The sequence below is a fragment of the Pungitius pungitius genome, chromosome 13 (assembly GCF_949316345.1).
Source record: "Pungitius pungitius chromosome 13, fPunPun2.1, whole genome shotgun sequence".
NCBI classification, from domain to species: Eukaryota; Metazoa; Chordata; class Actinopteri; order Perciformes; family Gasterosteidae; genus Pungitius; species Pungitius pungitius.
The window spans coordinates 16,961,595-16,976,536 of record NC_084912.1 but is presented as its reverse complement, the minus strand read 5'-3'; the positions used below and the strand labels follow the sequence as shown (position 1 = coordinate 16,976,536).

Here is a 14,942-nt window from a genome sequence, read left to right as displayed (position 1 = left end):
CGTTTGGCCGAACCTCTTACGGTAGCAAGTTTTAGTGAGAGCACAATGTAAAATGTTTGACTTATATGAGGGTTATGGGACATGTGTACATATTATGAAGCCCTCAGGGAGAAATCTCTAATTTGTGCTGAACTAAATAAATTGAATTGTAAAGATCTGTGGTGCATTTGTTAAGATTTGCACTGAGCAGGTTAAAGGCCTTGCTCATGGGCAGATCAGTGGGGATGAGAAAGTGGTGATGCGCTAGTTCTGGACACCTGGACGCTGCCCGTTGTAATAACTATAACACAGGCACAAAAAGTCTTGTTGTGAGCTGAGGACAGCTCGCATATAAAACATTTGGGAATTGTCCACTACTTAGTAGATATTTGATTCTTGGAGTGTATAAGAAATGGACGTCAGTCATAGGTTACACAGCTAGACTAAAAGTGATAGAGAGGTGGTTTGTAGGTGGAGCTGAGGTGTACCTGGATGTAATATCATTTAAAATGTGTAGACATACCACTCCGAAACGTCATGGAAGGCCTGTTGGGAATAGAGAGCCAGATAGTGTCTGGTATCAGGCTGTAAGCTGTATATTTGCTCAACTTTTTTCAAAGTTGAGCAACATGAAAAAACACGGAGGTATATGGAGAATAACTTTTGACCCATCAGTTTGCACTTAATATTTATTCTTTGACTTAACTTAATAAAATCATGGAAAGGATTTCCATTTGATAGAATGGCTTTCTTGGACCACTAAGAAGTTATGTTCGGCCAACTTAATTGCATTGAGTTAAGTTAATGCAAATGAATAGGTTAAATGTGTTTAATTTGAACTCAATTAAATTAAGTTCAACTAAATTAGCTAAATCCAGTTGAAACTGATTAAACCATTCATATCTATTAAACTCTATAAAACTATATTAACCCAACTCAATAACATAGTGTTAGAGTAATGTTATTGTTTAGCATAGAGAGAAACCAATAAAATGATGTGGAAATCCTTTACGGAATTTTTTAAGTAATGCCAAAGAGTCATTTTTTTGAGTGCATGCGGTGCTGAGTGGAGCCGGAGACGCCTGACTCACATTCTCTCTTGGCTTTTGGGGAGAGAGAGAATGTCACTACACATTGGGTTTCCTCCGCGGTACACAAGCGCACGCATGGACAAACACCTAGACGGGGCGAGCACGCACACCAAGCAAAGCCAGGCACATCCAAAATACACACAGGTGCACACATTTGGGCTATTTTTAGCCACAGCCGCTCACATGCAGACTCATATGCAAGAGCAAATACGCTTGAAGAACACGTGTGATATTTTGACGTGTTATGATTGGATGTCGCACAGTTATTGATTTGTGGCGCCACCTCAGAACGGGATTTCACTGTGCATCGCTACACGCGGAGTGTGTCTGGATGCATACAAGACCTCCCTCTTTTCATTCTGCTTTTTATTCTGAACTCGAGTGATGAGAATGATTTGCTTGTGTCTTGCTCTTAAAATGCAGTTTAACAGCATTGACGTGATGGAAGACCAGTAAAAACCTCAGTTATTCCTAATAGTTTTTTTATTACAGGCAGAATTCTCCGTACGTAATATAAAAATAATAATGTTTTGGTTTTACATGGGGGAAAACATAAGATGGACTTAAAGTCAGAATGAAATTGAAATTTGAACGACATACGCTTCTGTACCGAGAGAATTCTCAAGTCAAATCTTCTGCCTTTGATTGGATACCATAAAAAGTGGGTGGGCTTATGTTTCGTCCACATTGAGCAGCAGATAGGGATGCAGCAGATGGACATCCCCCCCTGGAGGGCACGGCCAAAACACAGAGTCCTACCCAATGGCAGGCTGAAAAAAAACACAACACGCATGACAATATTCTGCTGAGGAAATAAAGACATGCGAGCGATGTGACATCCAGTTTTACATTTCATCGTGGAGGACGGCAGAAAACCACATATAAAAAAAAGAAGTTATATTTGAAGTTTGGACAGCGATGCCTTCTAGAGGTATACTCTGCAGGTCCTATTTTGTTCTAGAAAGACGTCTAGATTGTGACATAAGAAAAACGACATAGTGAAGGGAACTCAGAGCCCAGTTCATAAAATGACATTAGATGATGACACATCGTTTCCAGATGAGCAATAGGATCAGGATATCTTTCAATCACAGTCGTTGTATCATTGCTCATATTTTTCTCCTCAGTTTTTAAGTATACCCATGTGTTTTTTCTCTGCAGCCATCCACGAGTTCCCGAGAGATTTCTTCACCCCCAAGGAACGTGCTGATGGAGCAGTGGGCCTTCACGTCCTTTGTGTGAGTTTCCAGCAGCCGTGCACGGTGGTATACAGTTGTGGAGTCGCTGCATTTCCAAAACTCTGGCTGTCTGTCATTTTGTCTTTGAATCGATAACCCTGGAAAAGGAAATTACAATGCTTAGTTTAAAAAAAAAGGTTCAAAAAGTGATTAAAAAATGCTAAACGTTTAATTAGGAATACCTCTGATACCTCCATCAGGGCTTCATCTCTGCTGCGATGTGTCCATCTTATACTGGAGAAGACAAGCACCTTGTCCAGTGGGTTCTGTAGAAACCACAAAAGGCCGGAATGGAAAATACTTACAATTAAGACACCTAGAAAGATTAGAAAAGCTTTTATTTTCACACTAAATGAACATAATCTAGACTCAAACTGTAATTTTTTTTCTCATTCACCTGCTTGTCCAAGCTTCTGTCCATAACAGACAGCTGCTCCACAAACAACAAACTGGGACTTTGGGAAAAAACAAGAAAAAGTAAAAATCCACAAACCTCAAATGCATAAAATTCATTTTAAATGTTCAATACTATTAAAAACCTCATGTTTTTAAGGGCCCGACTGAGAGCGTGCAAGTCAGTGATTAGGTGACCAGAAGAGGAAGCGGAATGCTGGACGTGACCTTTTTGGCAATTGTGAGATGTATGTTCCCCTAAACCTTTAATAAGGGTTAGTATGTTCAGACCAGACACTGATTATTTTCTATCTTCTCATTCAAATTTTGATGTTAGCTTTAATAAAAAATACCAGTCTAAATGAAAAAAACCTTGACAATAAGAATAAACAAAACCCTAAAGTCTTCAAGGGTGATTGAATAATAAAGTGTAAATATCGTGGACAAAAACTATGACGAAAAGTGGTCGTTAACGAACTTTTTCCCATGACTAAGACGTGATGAAATCTTTAGTTGACAGACATGGGCAAAGTACGGCCCCCGTAGACGGTTAATAATTGTCATGATGACAACATCCACAAACCCGGAAAGCTTGGTTACTGTGGGGGCAGCGGTGGTTCTTGTGCACCGATACGGACCGCGACTATTTTACACTTCGGTGAGTGTGCACTTCCTTGGTTTAGCTGGGCTGTCAGCAGGCTAAAGCCGTGGAACTCCTAAGACCCATGTGTGTGGAGATGAAGACCCGTTTCACAGCTCGGGGCTGGGCGGCCAGCAGAGATGTTCATGCGGACCTGGCTCCTTTGTTCTCTGGCGACGGCGGCCAGTGTTTCCTTGGCTGGATGAGACAGTCCGTTACGGTAGTCTTCTCCAAACACGTCTATAATCAAATCATTGCAGGGTTCTGAAACCTCACACATTGACCGTAAGACACGCGCACTTCAACCAGTTCACACGCCACATCTTGAGAAGACGGTGTTAAACCGTCTCGGCCACCGTATGTTTGTTACTAAGCAACAAAGAACGTGAGAGCACACGTGACAGGTGGAGGTTTTTGATAGAACTGCTTGGTGCAAGTGAAGGATGTGGCGGCACAAAGCAGTTGGAAGAAAACCTGGAGGACAGACACAAGATAAAGAAATGGTCATAAAACCCAAAAATCAAGAGGAGAGAAAAAGAAAAGACTGTTGGTCCAGTTGAGAATGGTTGGTTTATGATCAAACCCAAAAAATGTATTTCACCCATTGTAGGACGTTAAGAGGTCTCTTTGTTGGGACAAGCAATTTCACAGTGGAAACAATAGAGGAACACAACGTTTCCGTTGGCCATGTCAAAAGCAAGACAATAAAGTGTTGCGTTTAGGTCCCTTGTCCTCATGAGTTTGGCAGAGCTTTACACCCTTGAATATGTGTAAAATATCTTTGCAAATAAATGCTTTGCTACTTGTTAAAAGGCAAATCCTTCCATGTAATGATTTTTCACATGTCATTTATATTGGCTCACACAAACACTTCATCCGTTTGTTCTTGGCCCTTCTGTCAAATTTTAGAAGCCCTTGTGGCCCTCGAGTCTAACCCTTCCTCAGCAAGAAGGACTATTCCAATCCAGCCAATGGGCAGCCTGCACTGGCCTGCTGGTGGTGCATTCTGAGAAGTTATTAAAAAAATGAGCTGGGTGTGTGACGTGACTTTAACTGATGGAGACAGGCGAAATTAGAAATGAAAGCCAGTGTCTAAACTAAGAGCACACACCCACAAAGGTCCCACCCACCGGGGCAGCAGCCTGTGTGGCACTGTGTTGGCCAGAGGCTCATGTGTGCTCAAGGACAAGATCCAGACGCTGAAACTGCTCTAAGTTGATGTGGGGTTGCATGAGGTGCTTTCCCCAGCTCGGAGAATCAGGGAGGAAGGAGCTTATTCCAGAGGACGGAGCGCAGCAAACGAGCAGATTGGAAACGACTAAAACAAAGGCCGCATCAACATAAAATGTTATCACTTGAAAATGATGCTATTTTTAGAATATGTCAGAAAGCAAGCCGCTTACTTAAAACAAAACGCCATAAAAACAAACTTTTATATGTAATTCCTCATCTAATTTGTCAATGTCGACCAACAACATTGTTTTGTTTGTCAAAGGAAGGCTTTGAAGGGAGCATCGAGAGTGAAACTACCACCAGGGGAAGTAAATGCATTTATATATTTACGGTAGTTGTTCACACTCCAATCCAAAAGATACAGTAATGTAGCATTCTTACCCGGGTGCCATTGAGTCCATAAAAGGAAGGCCGGAAGCTGATGTGTTGCTTTAGCCGCTACTTGTTCTTCCGTGAATACGCCTCGTGCACAAAGTGAAGGGTCCCAGTGGCGTGAGAGAGCATGGCGGGGGATGGAGGTACATCATGTGATTCCACTGTAAGCGGAGAAAGAAAACTCCTTTTCTTTTAAGCAAGTGTCCTTGGAAGTTGTGCATTGTTCCTTATCAGTGAGTGTGTGTGCGTGTGTGTGTGGCACCCGCAGGCGGTCTACATGTTCTATGCCCTGGCCTTGGTGTGCGATGACTATTTCGTCCCGGCGCTGGAAAAGATTTGCGAGGTAAGAAAACTGCTCCAGGTTATTACGTCACTGACAGAAAGTCTCTCTGTGAGGGACATGATGCTGTGAAGAATACTACGCTCTCTTTTTTTGTCATGCATATTTCTTTATTTATCTATTAATCTCTCCACCAGCGTCTTCAACTGAGTGAGGATGTCGCAGGAGCAACTTTCATGGCAGCGGGCAGCTCCGCCCCTGAGCTGTTCACCTCCGTCATTGGTGAGAAACCCACAAAACACACACATTTACATGCATACACTTCTATGCATCTAACATCATACAAGCGGAATGAACAAGCAGGAAGTCAGAAGTCCAATTTTCTGTGTTAAGGCTAAATTAATATACATTTTTGCGTTGTGTATTATTGTATTTTGGGTATTGTATTACCTTATCACCTTTCATTTTTACGGAATTTAAGGGGAAAGCATTTACTTAAAAGACAGAACAAAATAGAAAAAAAATATTTTTCATATCTTGAAACGTCTGGCAAAGCTTGGATTTATTTTTGGACAGAAATAGTGTGAGAACAAACAAATAACGTTTATTAACATTTTCAGAATAAAACTAGTCTGTTTTTGTAGCATCAATTTCCTTTTGAAAATCTGTTTTTCCATCCCAGCTGTTTCACAGATCTACAAAACGTGTGAGGAACATGTATCGATAGATATAAAGTTTATATAATATTCTGTCTGCTGTCGTTAAACACAAGAGGCAACAAGTCTGTTTGTAATAATAAGCAACGATGGTTCCGTGTGGTTGTAATCTCTTGTTCAGGAGTTTTCATCACAAAAGGGGACGTCGGGGTCGGCACCATTGTGGGCTCGGCCGTCTTCAACATCCTCTGCATCATTGGAGTGTGTGGGATATTTGCTGTACAGGTGAATTTGCAAAACACACACAGACACAAATCCACCCATCAATGATGTCCCTTTCTGTCCCCATCCAACATTTATCTTAGCTTAACGTTGAGTTGACATTATACCTCAGATGGCAAACGAGACGCTCTCACTCTTCTCATAACTGTAGTTTGGAGAAAAAGTGTGTGTCATAAAAATGGTATCTGTCACGTTAAGAAAAGAGAAACCCACTTGACAGTATTTTGCTGTTAATGTGTATGTAATACCAAAGCACACACATACAGCAGTCTCACTCCTTCCGCCGGGTTCTTTCCCAGACGATACATCTCACCCGCTGGCCTCTGCTCAGAGACTCGACATATTACACTCTGTCCATCTCTGCTCTCCTAGTGGTAAGTACAGCTTCAGCCAACCCAAACAAATTCAGATTTCTATAGTTTTGTATTGATCGTAGTTATTGTTTATCTGTGTTGATCCTGGTTTTACTTTTACCTTTACTGGAACTCACTGTTGCTTTTACTGCTCTCTCATAGCATTTTTTAATGTGCCGTATAATTAAAGCTATTATTGTAATTAGATTGACTTTCATCCTGGAGCGGGTCGAGAAATGAAAATATATATTTTTAAATATGTGAATGCTGTGTGAAATAACATATTCACATCTACAATATTCACTTTTGTCTGTGCTGTTCTTCTCCCGTTTCACAGTTCATATATGACGAAAAAGTGGTCTGGTGAGTTTGTTTTTCTCTTTTTTTATCAAATGAGTCTCAAGAATTAAGAGTAATTTACAAAAGTACTTCACATTGTCAATTCATCCAAAATGTGTGTTTTACAGGTGGGAAGCTCTGACTTTGATTCTCATGTATTTCGTCTACATTTTAATTATGAAGTAAGTGATCCAGCTTGATTTCTTACACGTCCGTGGTTTCTTTTTTAAAATGCTCTTTTTATGTCTTGGGAGCGCAATAACTCTGGAACCTTTGTGCCAAATGTGAAGACATTTCTTCAGGGTTTACTTTATTTTCAGATAATCATTTCACGTTGTATAGCTGCTCAATAAAACCAAACTGTCAAACAGTTGCTATGTATTTTTGTTTCAGAATGAACTCTCACATTGTCCGTTTCCTGGAGAGGCAGAAGAAGAACTCGTCCAGTTTGAGGAACGGAGCGGCTAACAGCGGCGAGCTAGACGACGGCTGTGATGCTACCGCTGTCCTGTTGAAGAAAGGTACAGTTGTTTACCAAGAAATAGTTCCTCTACGACTCAGCCTTCACTCCACAAAAGAAGCGCATGTTAATCACTAAGCGCGGAGTCTTTATGCTAGATGTGAGACGTCCCTGCTGCGTCTCCATATTGGTACTTGGATGCTTTCTCTTGCTATCACAGGTGCATTCATGTGATGACGTGTGTGTGTGTGTGGGGGGGGGGGCTACAGCTAACCACCACAGGAAGCCGTCAGTGCTGATGGTGGATGAGCTGCTGTCGGCTTACCCCCACCAGCTGTCCTTCTCCGAGGCCGGCATGAGGATCATGATCACCAGCCACTTCTCTCCGAGAACCCGCCTCACGATGGCCTCCCGGATGCTCATCACCGAGGTCCGGATACACACACACACACACAGTAAAAGAAAGATCTTGCTGCCGTTCCTGGTCAGCAGAGAAGGTAATCTAGTGCTGCACCGTGGCCCCTCGGCCGACAAATCAGTTCCACCATGTACACTGAGGAAAATAAGTATAACACCCTGCTATTTTGCAAGTTCTCCCACTTAGAAATCATGGAGGGGTCTGAAATTGTCATCGTAGGTGCATGTCCACTGTGAGAGACGTAATCTAAAAAAGAAATTCAGAAATCACAATATATCCTTTTTTTGGAGGAGTGGGCCAAAATGCCTCCTGCAGTATGCAAACCTGGTGAAAAACTACAGGAAACGTTTGACATCTGTAATTGCAAACAAAGGCTACTGTACCAAATATTAACTTTGATTTTCTCAGCTGTTCAAATACTTATTTGGAGCTGTATCATACAGCTCCAAATAGTTAAATCACTTATTGTGATTTCTGGATTTTTTTTTTAGATTATGTCTCTCCCAGTGGACATGCACCTACGATGACCATTTAAGACCCCTCCATGATTTCTAAGTGGGAGAACTTGCAAAATAGCAGCGTGTTCAAATACTTATTTTCTTCACTGTATTTCTCAAGGACATGGTGGAGACTCCTGGTCAACAAAAATGTTTTATGTAACTTTGGAACTTTGACTGTTCCTAAACATCAATAATATCAGCCAAGAACGTCTTGGGTCGGGTAATGGCTCAAAAGGTTGATGGATTTGGTTTGGATTTGTACAGATTTTAACAACTGAGGTGCATTTTGTCTTTGACATAAACCCATGATGACTGTCTGTCCAACAGAGTAGGTCTCTGTAAAAAACAATATCTGCTCCACATATCTGGAACAAACTCCCAGAAAGCTGTTCTGTACAACTAAATTGTCCGTGCCTTGCCTTACTGAGTTAACATTAGCATCACAGACGGGTTAGCCCCACTTCTATCACAACGTGTAAAAAACATGAACAGGAATTATCAAGAGCATATCTACAATTTCCTTCTTATCTTTAAACAAATTCAAGCAAATTTCTATTAAACATGTATATATACACACACATATATGTATATTAGGGTTGCCACCTTTTGTACAAAAAAAAATGGTCGAGATGGCGGCGGACGATGCGGGCCGACGGAGGCATGGGGGGCTGGGTGCAGACATTACGGGACGGGTGTGCGACTGCAATCCCCGGTGATTCCTCTCCCACTCTCGGCGGTACTTTTGCATACGTGGGGGGAATCGGGAGCTGCCTCTGCCATTCTTTCAAATCGACACTCCGCCAAGAGCCCCACCCTCCTCTGACTAATTGGTTGGACAAACCCTGTCCCGTATTGATTCAAGACGGGATACGATTCTGTATTTTAAGGGACTGGTGGCAACCCTAATGTATATATACACATCACCCACAGCTCAGTTTCTTTTTAAAAGCCTAGTTCCATCAAGCACTTTGTGGTTAACTCTGTGTGAATTTGTGTTACGCAGAGGCAGCGGTTAATCAACACGCGGACTTTGACCAACGGTGACTCCGAAATTCCTGTCAAAGGAGGAAGCAGGCGGGGAGTCGAAAACGGGCTGTCCGGAGCCGAGAGGGGCAGCGGTGTTCACCGTGACGACCGGGAGGCGGGCAGTGAGACGGAGAATGAGGACAATGAGAACAACGAGAATGACGAGGAGGAAGAGGAGGAGGATGGAGGGGGGCCTTTAGTGCCCTTCCAGTGCCCAGGTACTTGCTGTGGGATGTGCTGGTGTGAATGAATTTTTTTTTTTTTTTTAAAGGACAAACATTTTTACCAGCATGTAACCGCCACCAAAAATGCTAATTCTAGTTTTGTAAAGTGTCTTTTGTTCTCTCTACTGAACTGGTTACAAAGATAAGTGTGATTTTGTGGTCTGTGAATGAGTCTAATCAATAACCATAGTGAACATGAGATTATGGTCTCAATCTCTAGTTTCAAGTATCCTTCAATGTAGCATGATGTTCATTTAGTGAATGACGGGCCCTTTAGAGTCAAACAGAACGTAAAGCAGAGTATGTTTTTGGCTTGGGCTACTGTGATTGACAGGTGCTTGCTGCTACCAGAGTCGTATCGGTTGTGAAAAAAGCACGTGGCAACGACATGACACAAGGCTTCAAAGCGGCAGTCCACAAACCCACTTCTTACATACAGTCCAGCACAGTTTTTCAGAGCACCCCCCCTTTGGTCTTGCGTGTGCCCAGAACAAGATGTCAGGGTCGCACAGGATGTCATGAGTAGTGCTAGTGGCGATTCTCTCTGACCAATCAGTGGTCGGCAGTATTGTTTAACTCCACAACTTTTAAATCAAGACTAAAAAAAAGGAGCTAGCAGATTGGAACGAGGTACCATACAGCGGATATGCAACATTTGTAAGCTTTAGAAGGATAAAGAATCTTGCCCTGTGTGTTTGCAGCTGGCTGGAGCAACAAGCTGAAGTGGCTGTTGGCCTGGCCTCTGTGCCTGCTGCTGTACTTCACTGTCCCCAACTGCTCCACGCCTCGCTGGGACCAATACTTCATGCTGTCATTTGCCTGCTCCACCCTGTGGATCGCCGCCTTCTCCTACGTTATGGTCTGGATGGTGAGAGACTAAGAGACAAGGAAAAGAGGATGAAGGCGAACTGACAGAGATAAAGATAAAATCGTATATGTTAAACTTCATTATTGTTGAAGTGTGAAGGATCGGTGTTCAAAGGGCTCATTCTAAGCTTACAAAACATAATGATACCTAGTTTCACTTCTTTATACACAAATGACAGTTAAAGGTTGATAAAGTTGAGCCATAAGACCATCTAATTGGTATTAGCTAGGCTGGGTTGGAATAGTTTACATACCAGAGTCTATTCCTAAACACTTTTCCTTGATCTTGTTGGAAAAAATCAGTCAAGGAAAGATGGTTAGACAGCAGATCAATTTGATATAATTTATTCATTCATTTATTTTGCAGGGACAATGCACACTAATAAACAGGTGCACTGTAAGTGAGCCATTTGCTGTCCCCGAAAATGAAATTAAAGACACAACGTAAACTGTACGTCACTTTACAGTTTACAACAGTTTGCCAGCATGTTTAACAGATAATTGTTCACATCTTAGCAACTTGAAAATGTTTAGATAGTTATAACGGTTTCTTCATGTCGAGCGGTCTGCGTGATCGTTATTTCTGGTGAACGGCTTTCTGATGTCACTATTTAAATATCGCCACAGCAAGGAATTATCTTTTTTCCTCTCATAAAGCATGGTCCAGTGGTTCCTATGCTAAAGGAGGTAGGTAGAGGAGCTTCTTTTGGTGAAAAAGAAAACATGCACACACAATTGCAACACATGCGAGCAGTAATAGTCTTTGTCCGTCCCTCAGGTGACAGTGATAGGCTTCACACTCGGCATCCCAGACGTCATCATGGGGATCACCTTCCTAGCGGCCGGCACCAGCGTCCCTGATTGCATGGCCAGCCTAATAGTGGCACGACAAGGTAATATCACACACACACCCCAACAGGTCACCGAGCTGTTAACACACATCAACACTCACCTACCGAACCGTTGGAAGCCAAACAGCATGAAAGCTACTATCAAAGCGCCAGAGAAGGGGGGAGGCGATGAGGGAGATATGGATGGGCGTGGCTTTAAAGAAAAGCTGTTGGTTTGTGTGATGAGGACAGACCGCCCTACAGGGTCCCTTTCGCCCCTATTTGCATCTGCTTTTATTTCCCCTCATCAAATAGTTAAAAGCTGTGTGTGTGTGTGTGTGTGTGTTTGGTCTGATGTGAGGGGGAGCTAGCCGGGCCACGCTGTTTAGTTGTCCGTCCTCTGCTTTGTAGCTGGTTTCGCTTCATAGCTGTGTTGTTTTCGCAGGGTATCAGTCCGACAGCACCGACATCAGATCGCATTTGATCCAGAGTTTAACTTCCAGTCCTAGTTGCTCAATAACTTTTTCCTTCATTCCATCTCTCTCTCTGTCTGTTTCTTTTGTCGTCCTCTACCTTTCTGCGTCCGTCCAGGAATGGGAGACATGGCTGTTTCCAACTCTATTGGCAGCAACGTGTTTGACATCTTGGTGGGTCTTGGCCTCCCCTGGACCCTGAAGACCCTGGCTATCAACTACGGCTCCGTGGTGAGTATGCACTTCACATCCCTCCCTGCTCAGGTCCAATCAGTATACAAACTCAGAAGAACAAGAAAATACAATTTTCGTCAAATAAGCAGTTTCAAAACATGTTATAGATAAGTGCCATTATAAGCACAATTTGTCCAGTTCAGTCTTCAGTGCGAGTGGATGACAGAGACGAGAGAGTTGGTATAGATAGAAAAGAGAAGGGGACCCAGGACGGAACCCTGAGGAACTTCACTAGTAAGAGGACAAGGTTCCGACACAGATCCTCACCCGGTTACCCGGTAGGCGCGGCCATCAAGGTAGGATAGAGAGAACGGAGAGGGCAGAGCCTGAGACACAAAGTTCCTGAAGGGAGGAGATAAGGATCTGGTGGTTTACTGTGTCAAATGCTGCAGAAAGGTCCAGAAGGATGAGGACAGAGGAGAGAGAGAGGTGGCTCTAGTAGCGTGGAGTTGGTTAGGAGAGGGGGGGTGAAAACAAATTTAGCAGACTACCTTGGTTAAAGAAAAGATACTCAATCCGATTTCAAGTCTCGGATGTCTTAAGATCTGGTAGAAGAGATGCACACGCTTATATATCTCACATTGGAGTTTTCTTGAGTTGCACTGATAAACACCGAAAAAATTGGTGCACTTGGGATAATGAACTGCCTTTTGAAATGAATCCTCTCAAATACTCCCCTCCCCCCCCTCCAAAAAAAGGTCACTAGTATTTTGAACAAAAAGCCTAATCTGGCATTAGGTCATTGGGGGGTGCGGATGGTCCGGTCAACAGGGAGGGGGGGGAACTGGTACTGGGGGTACTGCTGCCTCACACTTTATCGTCTTGCAGATCAAACTGAACAGCAAAGGACTGATTTTCTCCGTGGGGCTCCTGCTCGGGTCTGTGTTTCTGACTGTGAGTAAATGATGGCCACACTCATCAGGACTACTGACCTGTTTACCGCCCCGCCTTGATGCCCCTGTCCGTCCCTCTGTCCATCCAGGTCCTAGGAGTTCACCTAAACAAGTGGACGTTGGACAAGCGCCTGGGTTTCATTTGTCTCCTCCTCTACTCGATCTTCCTGTGTTTCTCCTGCCTCATCGAGTACAACATCTTCACCTTTGTTAACCTGCCAACCTGTCGGGATGAATGAGGCGCACACAAACACACTGATATAAATACGTCGCATACACTCTGCAAAAGTGGTGTTTGCAATGAGTCCCAAGTGAAGCACGGAATACGGATGTGGCGGTGTCCAACGATAGAGTGACAGTCAGAAAGTGTATTTCTAGATCCAATCCGAGTGACAATCATTCCCAAAAACCATTTGACACTGGTCCGATTCAGTTTCCTGCTGCTCTCCTGTTTTACGAGAAGAGGTCTCACTCTGTTCTTTTTTCCCAGACCCCTGTTTTTCGTCTGTGTGGAGCAGAGATGGTAAATGACTTGACTTTACACAAGCCCTCATATGGTACAGGGCAGTGGACAACAGCCACAACAACAACAGAAAAAACTACACTTCTCATGTAAAAACCTTTATTTTGAAAACCGCCTGTATGTAGGTGTGAAAGTATTGTTTACTAGGAGAGACGTGTCTTTTGGCTTCAACTAGCTGAGAGTAATAATTATAAATTAAATGAGCAACAATGTAATTTTTGGGGAGGCCATGGGGACAGATAATGTTGTTTAAACAAAGTGTCTTTAAGCTTCAAACCGCAACCGTTATGCAGAGGAGTACATTTACTCTATCTTGGATAATAGAGATTTTGTGGTAATAGATATAAAAACTTTCTTGAGTGATTTTGTAAAGAACACATTCCAACCAGGGCATTATTCAGTCACCTTTGATGAATTAACTTCAATAGCATCACAGCTGTAGCCTCTATGTTTTGTACTGGAAATTAATTATTATAATTATGAGATGTGTTCCCTCGCTCCCCTTCTGTAAATAGCACACCTGTGTAAATATCCCCCAGATGTCATATTTAAAATTTATTCGTCTCATACGCACATTTTTACTCCAGAGATGACAGAAAACCCAGGCAGGTGTTATTTATGGCTTTGCTTAAATTCACACCCAAGATCTTCATAGACGACCAGTCGTGTAAAACAAGCACAATTTTCTCTGAAGGTTTTCGTCTCGTTGATGTGTGTGTTTGTTGAAAAAAAACACAATTCAAACATGCACTGAAGAGCTTAAAATAACGGTTGCTTACCTTTATTCATGCTGATTATGAGGATAGCATCCTTGTAATATGAAGCAGGTTTGTATGAATTTATCGGGTTCAGGTCTTAATAAGGAAGCAAGTGCTTCAGTCACCGTTTGGGGATTTGTGGAGAGCTGGACAGAAAATAAGCCCCAGATTTTTCTCTCTAATGAAAGTGACTGACCAATTAAACTTAAAAGTGGTGGCTGAATCGTTTATATTGGTAAGTTGGAGGAGGTCTTAAAAGATGAAGTAGAGCAGTAGAGTAAAGGTGCAGTATAAAGCACCAGGACTTTTATCCCACCCCTAATACTTTCAGGTTGGTGGTTTCAACTTACTTTGCATTTTTTAATGTCTACATTTGTCCAAATAGGTTTGTGGTAAAACAAAAAAAAGGTATAAATATTCCTATAGTTTTTAAGAGCATGTAAAATGTGGTTTGTGAAAACCCCAACGAGGATTTTGTTATTCCACTGCCGGAGCGAGCCAAAGTCACACTATTCCTCTGAGACGTCCACCAGGCACGGAGGACATGGACATCCATTCTCACAGCATCCATTCACCGTAAAGAGATCTTTGGTGGGGGTGGATTTAAGATATTTGCTAAAAAAAAATCAATTCTGATTAGTTTCAGGGATATTTTTAATTTATTGATCTGTAATATGAAATATATTTTATGTGTTTGGGATGTAAAAATAAATTATTGTTTTTGGTATATATATAGTAAATATTCATATTAATTTATTTATTTCAGAGACACATGTGGAGTACTCTACGCTGTGACCGGAAAACAGGGTTTAAATGTTTCGAAAATTGTACAATGCAATACTTATGGGCATATACAAATTCTGTAAATATGCCACTA

General features: G+C 42.4%; 1 protein-coding gene across 3 annotated transcripts in view; it reads left to right on the top strand.

Annotated features, from left to right (window-relative positions):
- Positions 1–14,942, top strand: part of slc24a3 (solute carrier family 24 member 3) — an 80,215-nt gene extending 65,273 nt beyond the window's left edge. Inside the window, exons 1-16 of one of the 3 annotated variants that reach the window (XM_037465573.2) lie at positions 1,964–2,001; positions 2,232–2,308; positions 5,218–5,292; positions 5,427–5,511; positions 6,067–6,170; positions 6,467–6,541; positions 6,858–6,883; positions 6,988–7,041; positions 7,253–7,380; positions 7,589–7,749; positions 9,241–9,481; positions 10,189–10,355; positions 11,133–11,247; positions 11,776–11,888; positions 12,720–12,785; positions 12,874–14,942. In XM_037465573.2, coding sequence (XP_037321470.2) covers positions 1,989–2,001; positions 2,232–2,308; positions 5,218–5,292; positions 5,427–5,511; positions 6,067–6,170; positions 6,467–6,541; positions 6,858–6,883; positions 6,988–7,041; positions 7,253–7,380; positions 7,589–7,749; positions 9,241–9,481; positions 10,189–10,355; positions 11,133–11,247; positions 11,776–11,888; positions 12,720–12,785; positions 12,874–13,023 — 1,650 coding nt within the window. In that variant the 5' untranslated portion in view covers positions 1,964–1,988 and the 3' untranslated portion in view covers positions 13,024–14,942. Of the gene's footprint in view, positions 1–1,963; positions 2,002–2,231; positions 2,309–3,251; positions 3,360–5,217; positions 5,293–5,426; positions 5,512–6,066; positions 6,171–6,466; positions 6,542–6,857; positions 6,884–6,987; positions 7,042–7,252; positions 7,381–7,588; positions 7,750–9,240; positions 9,482–10,188; positions 10,356–11,132; positions 11,248–11,775; positions 11,889–12,719; positions 12,786–12,873 lie in introns of those variants that run through there. The other 2 variants (XM_037465571.2, XM_037465572.2) reach the window with 2 other exon arrangements.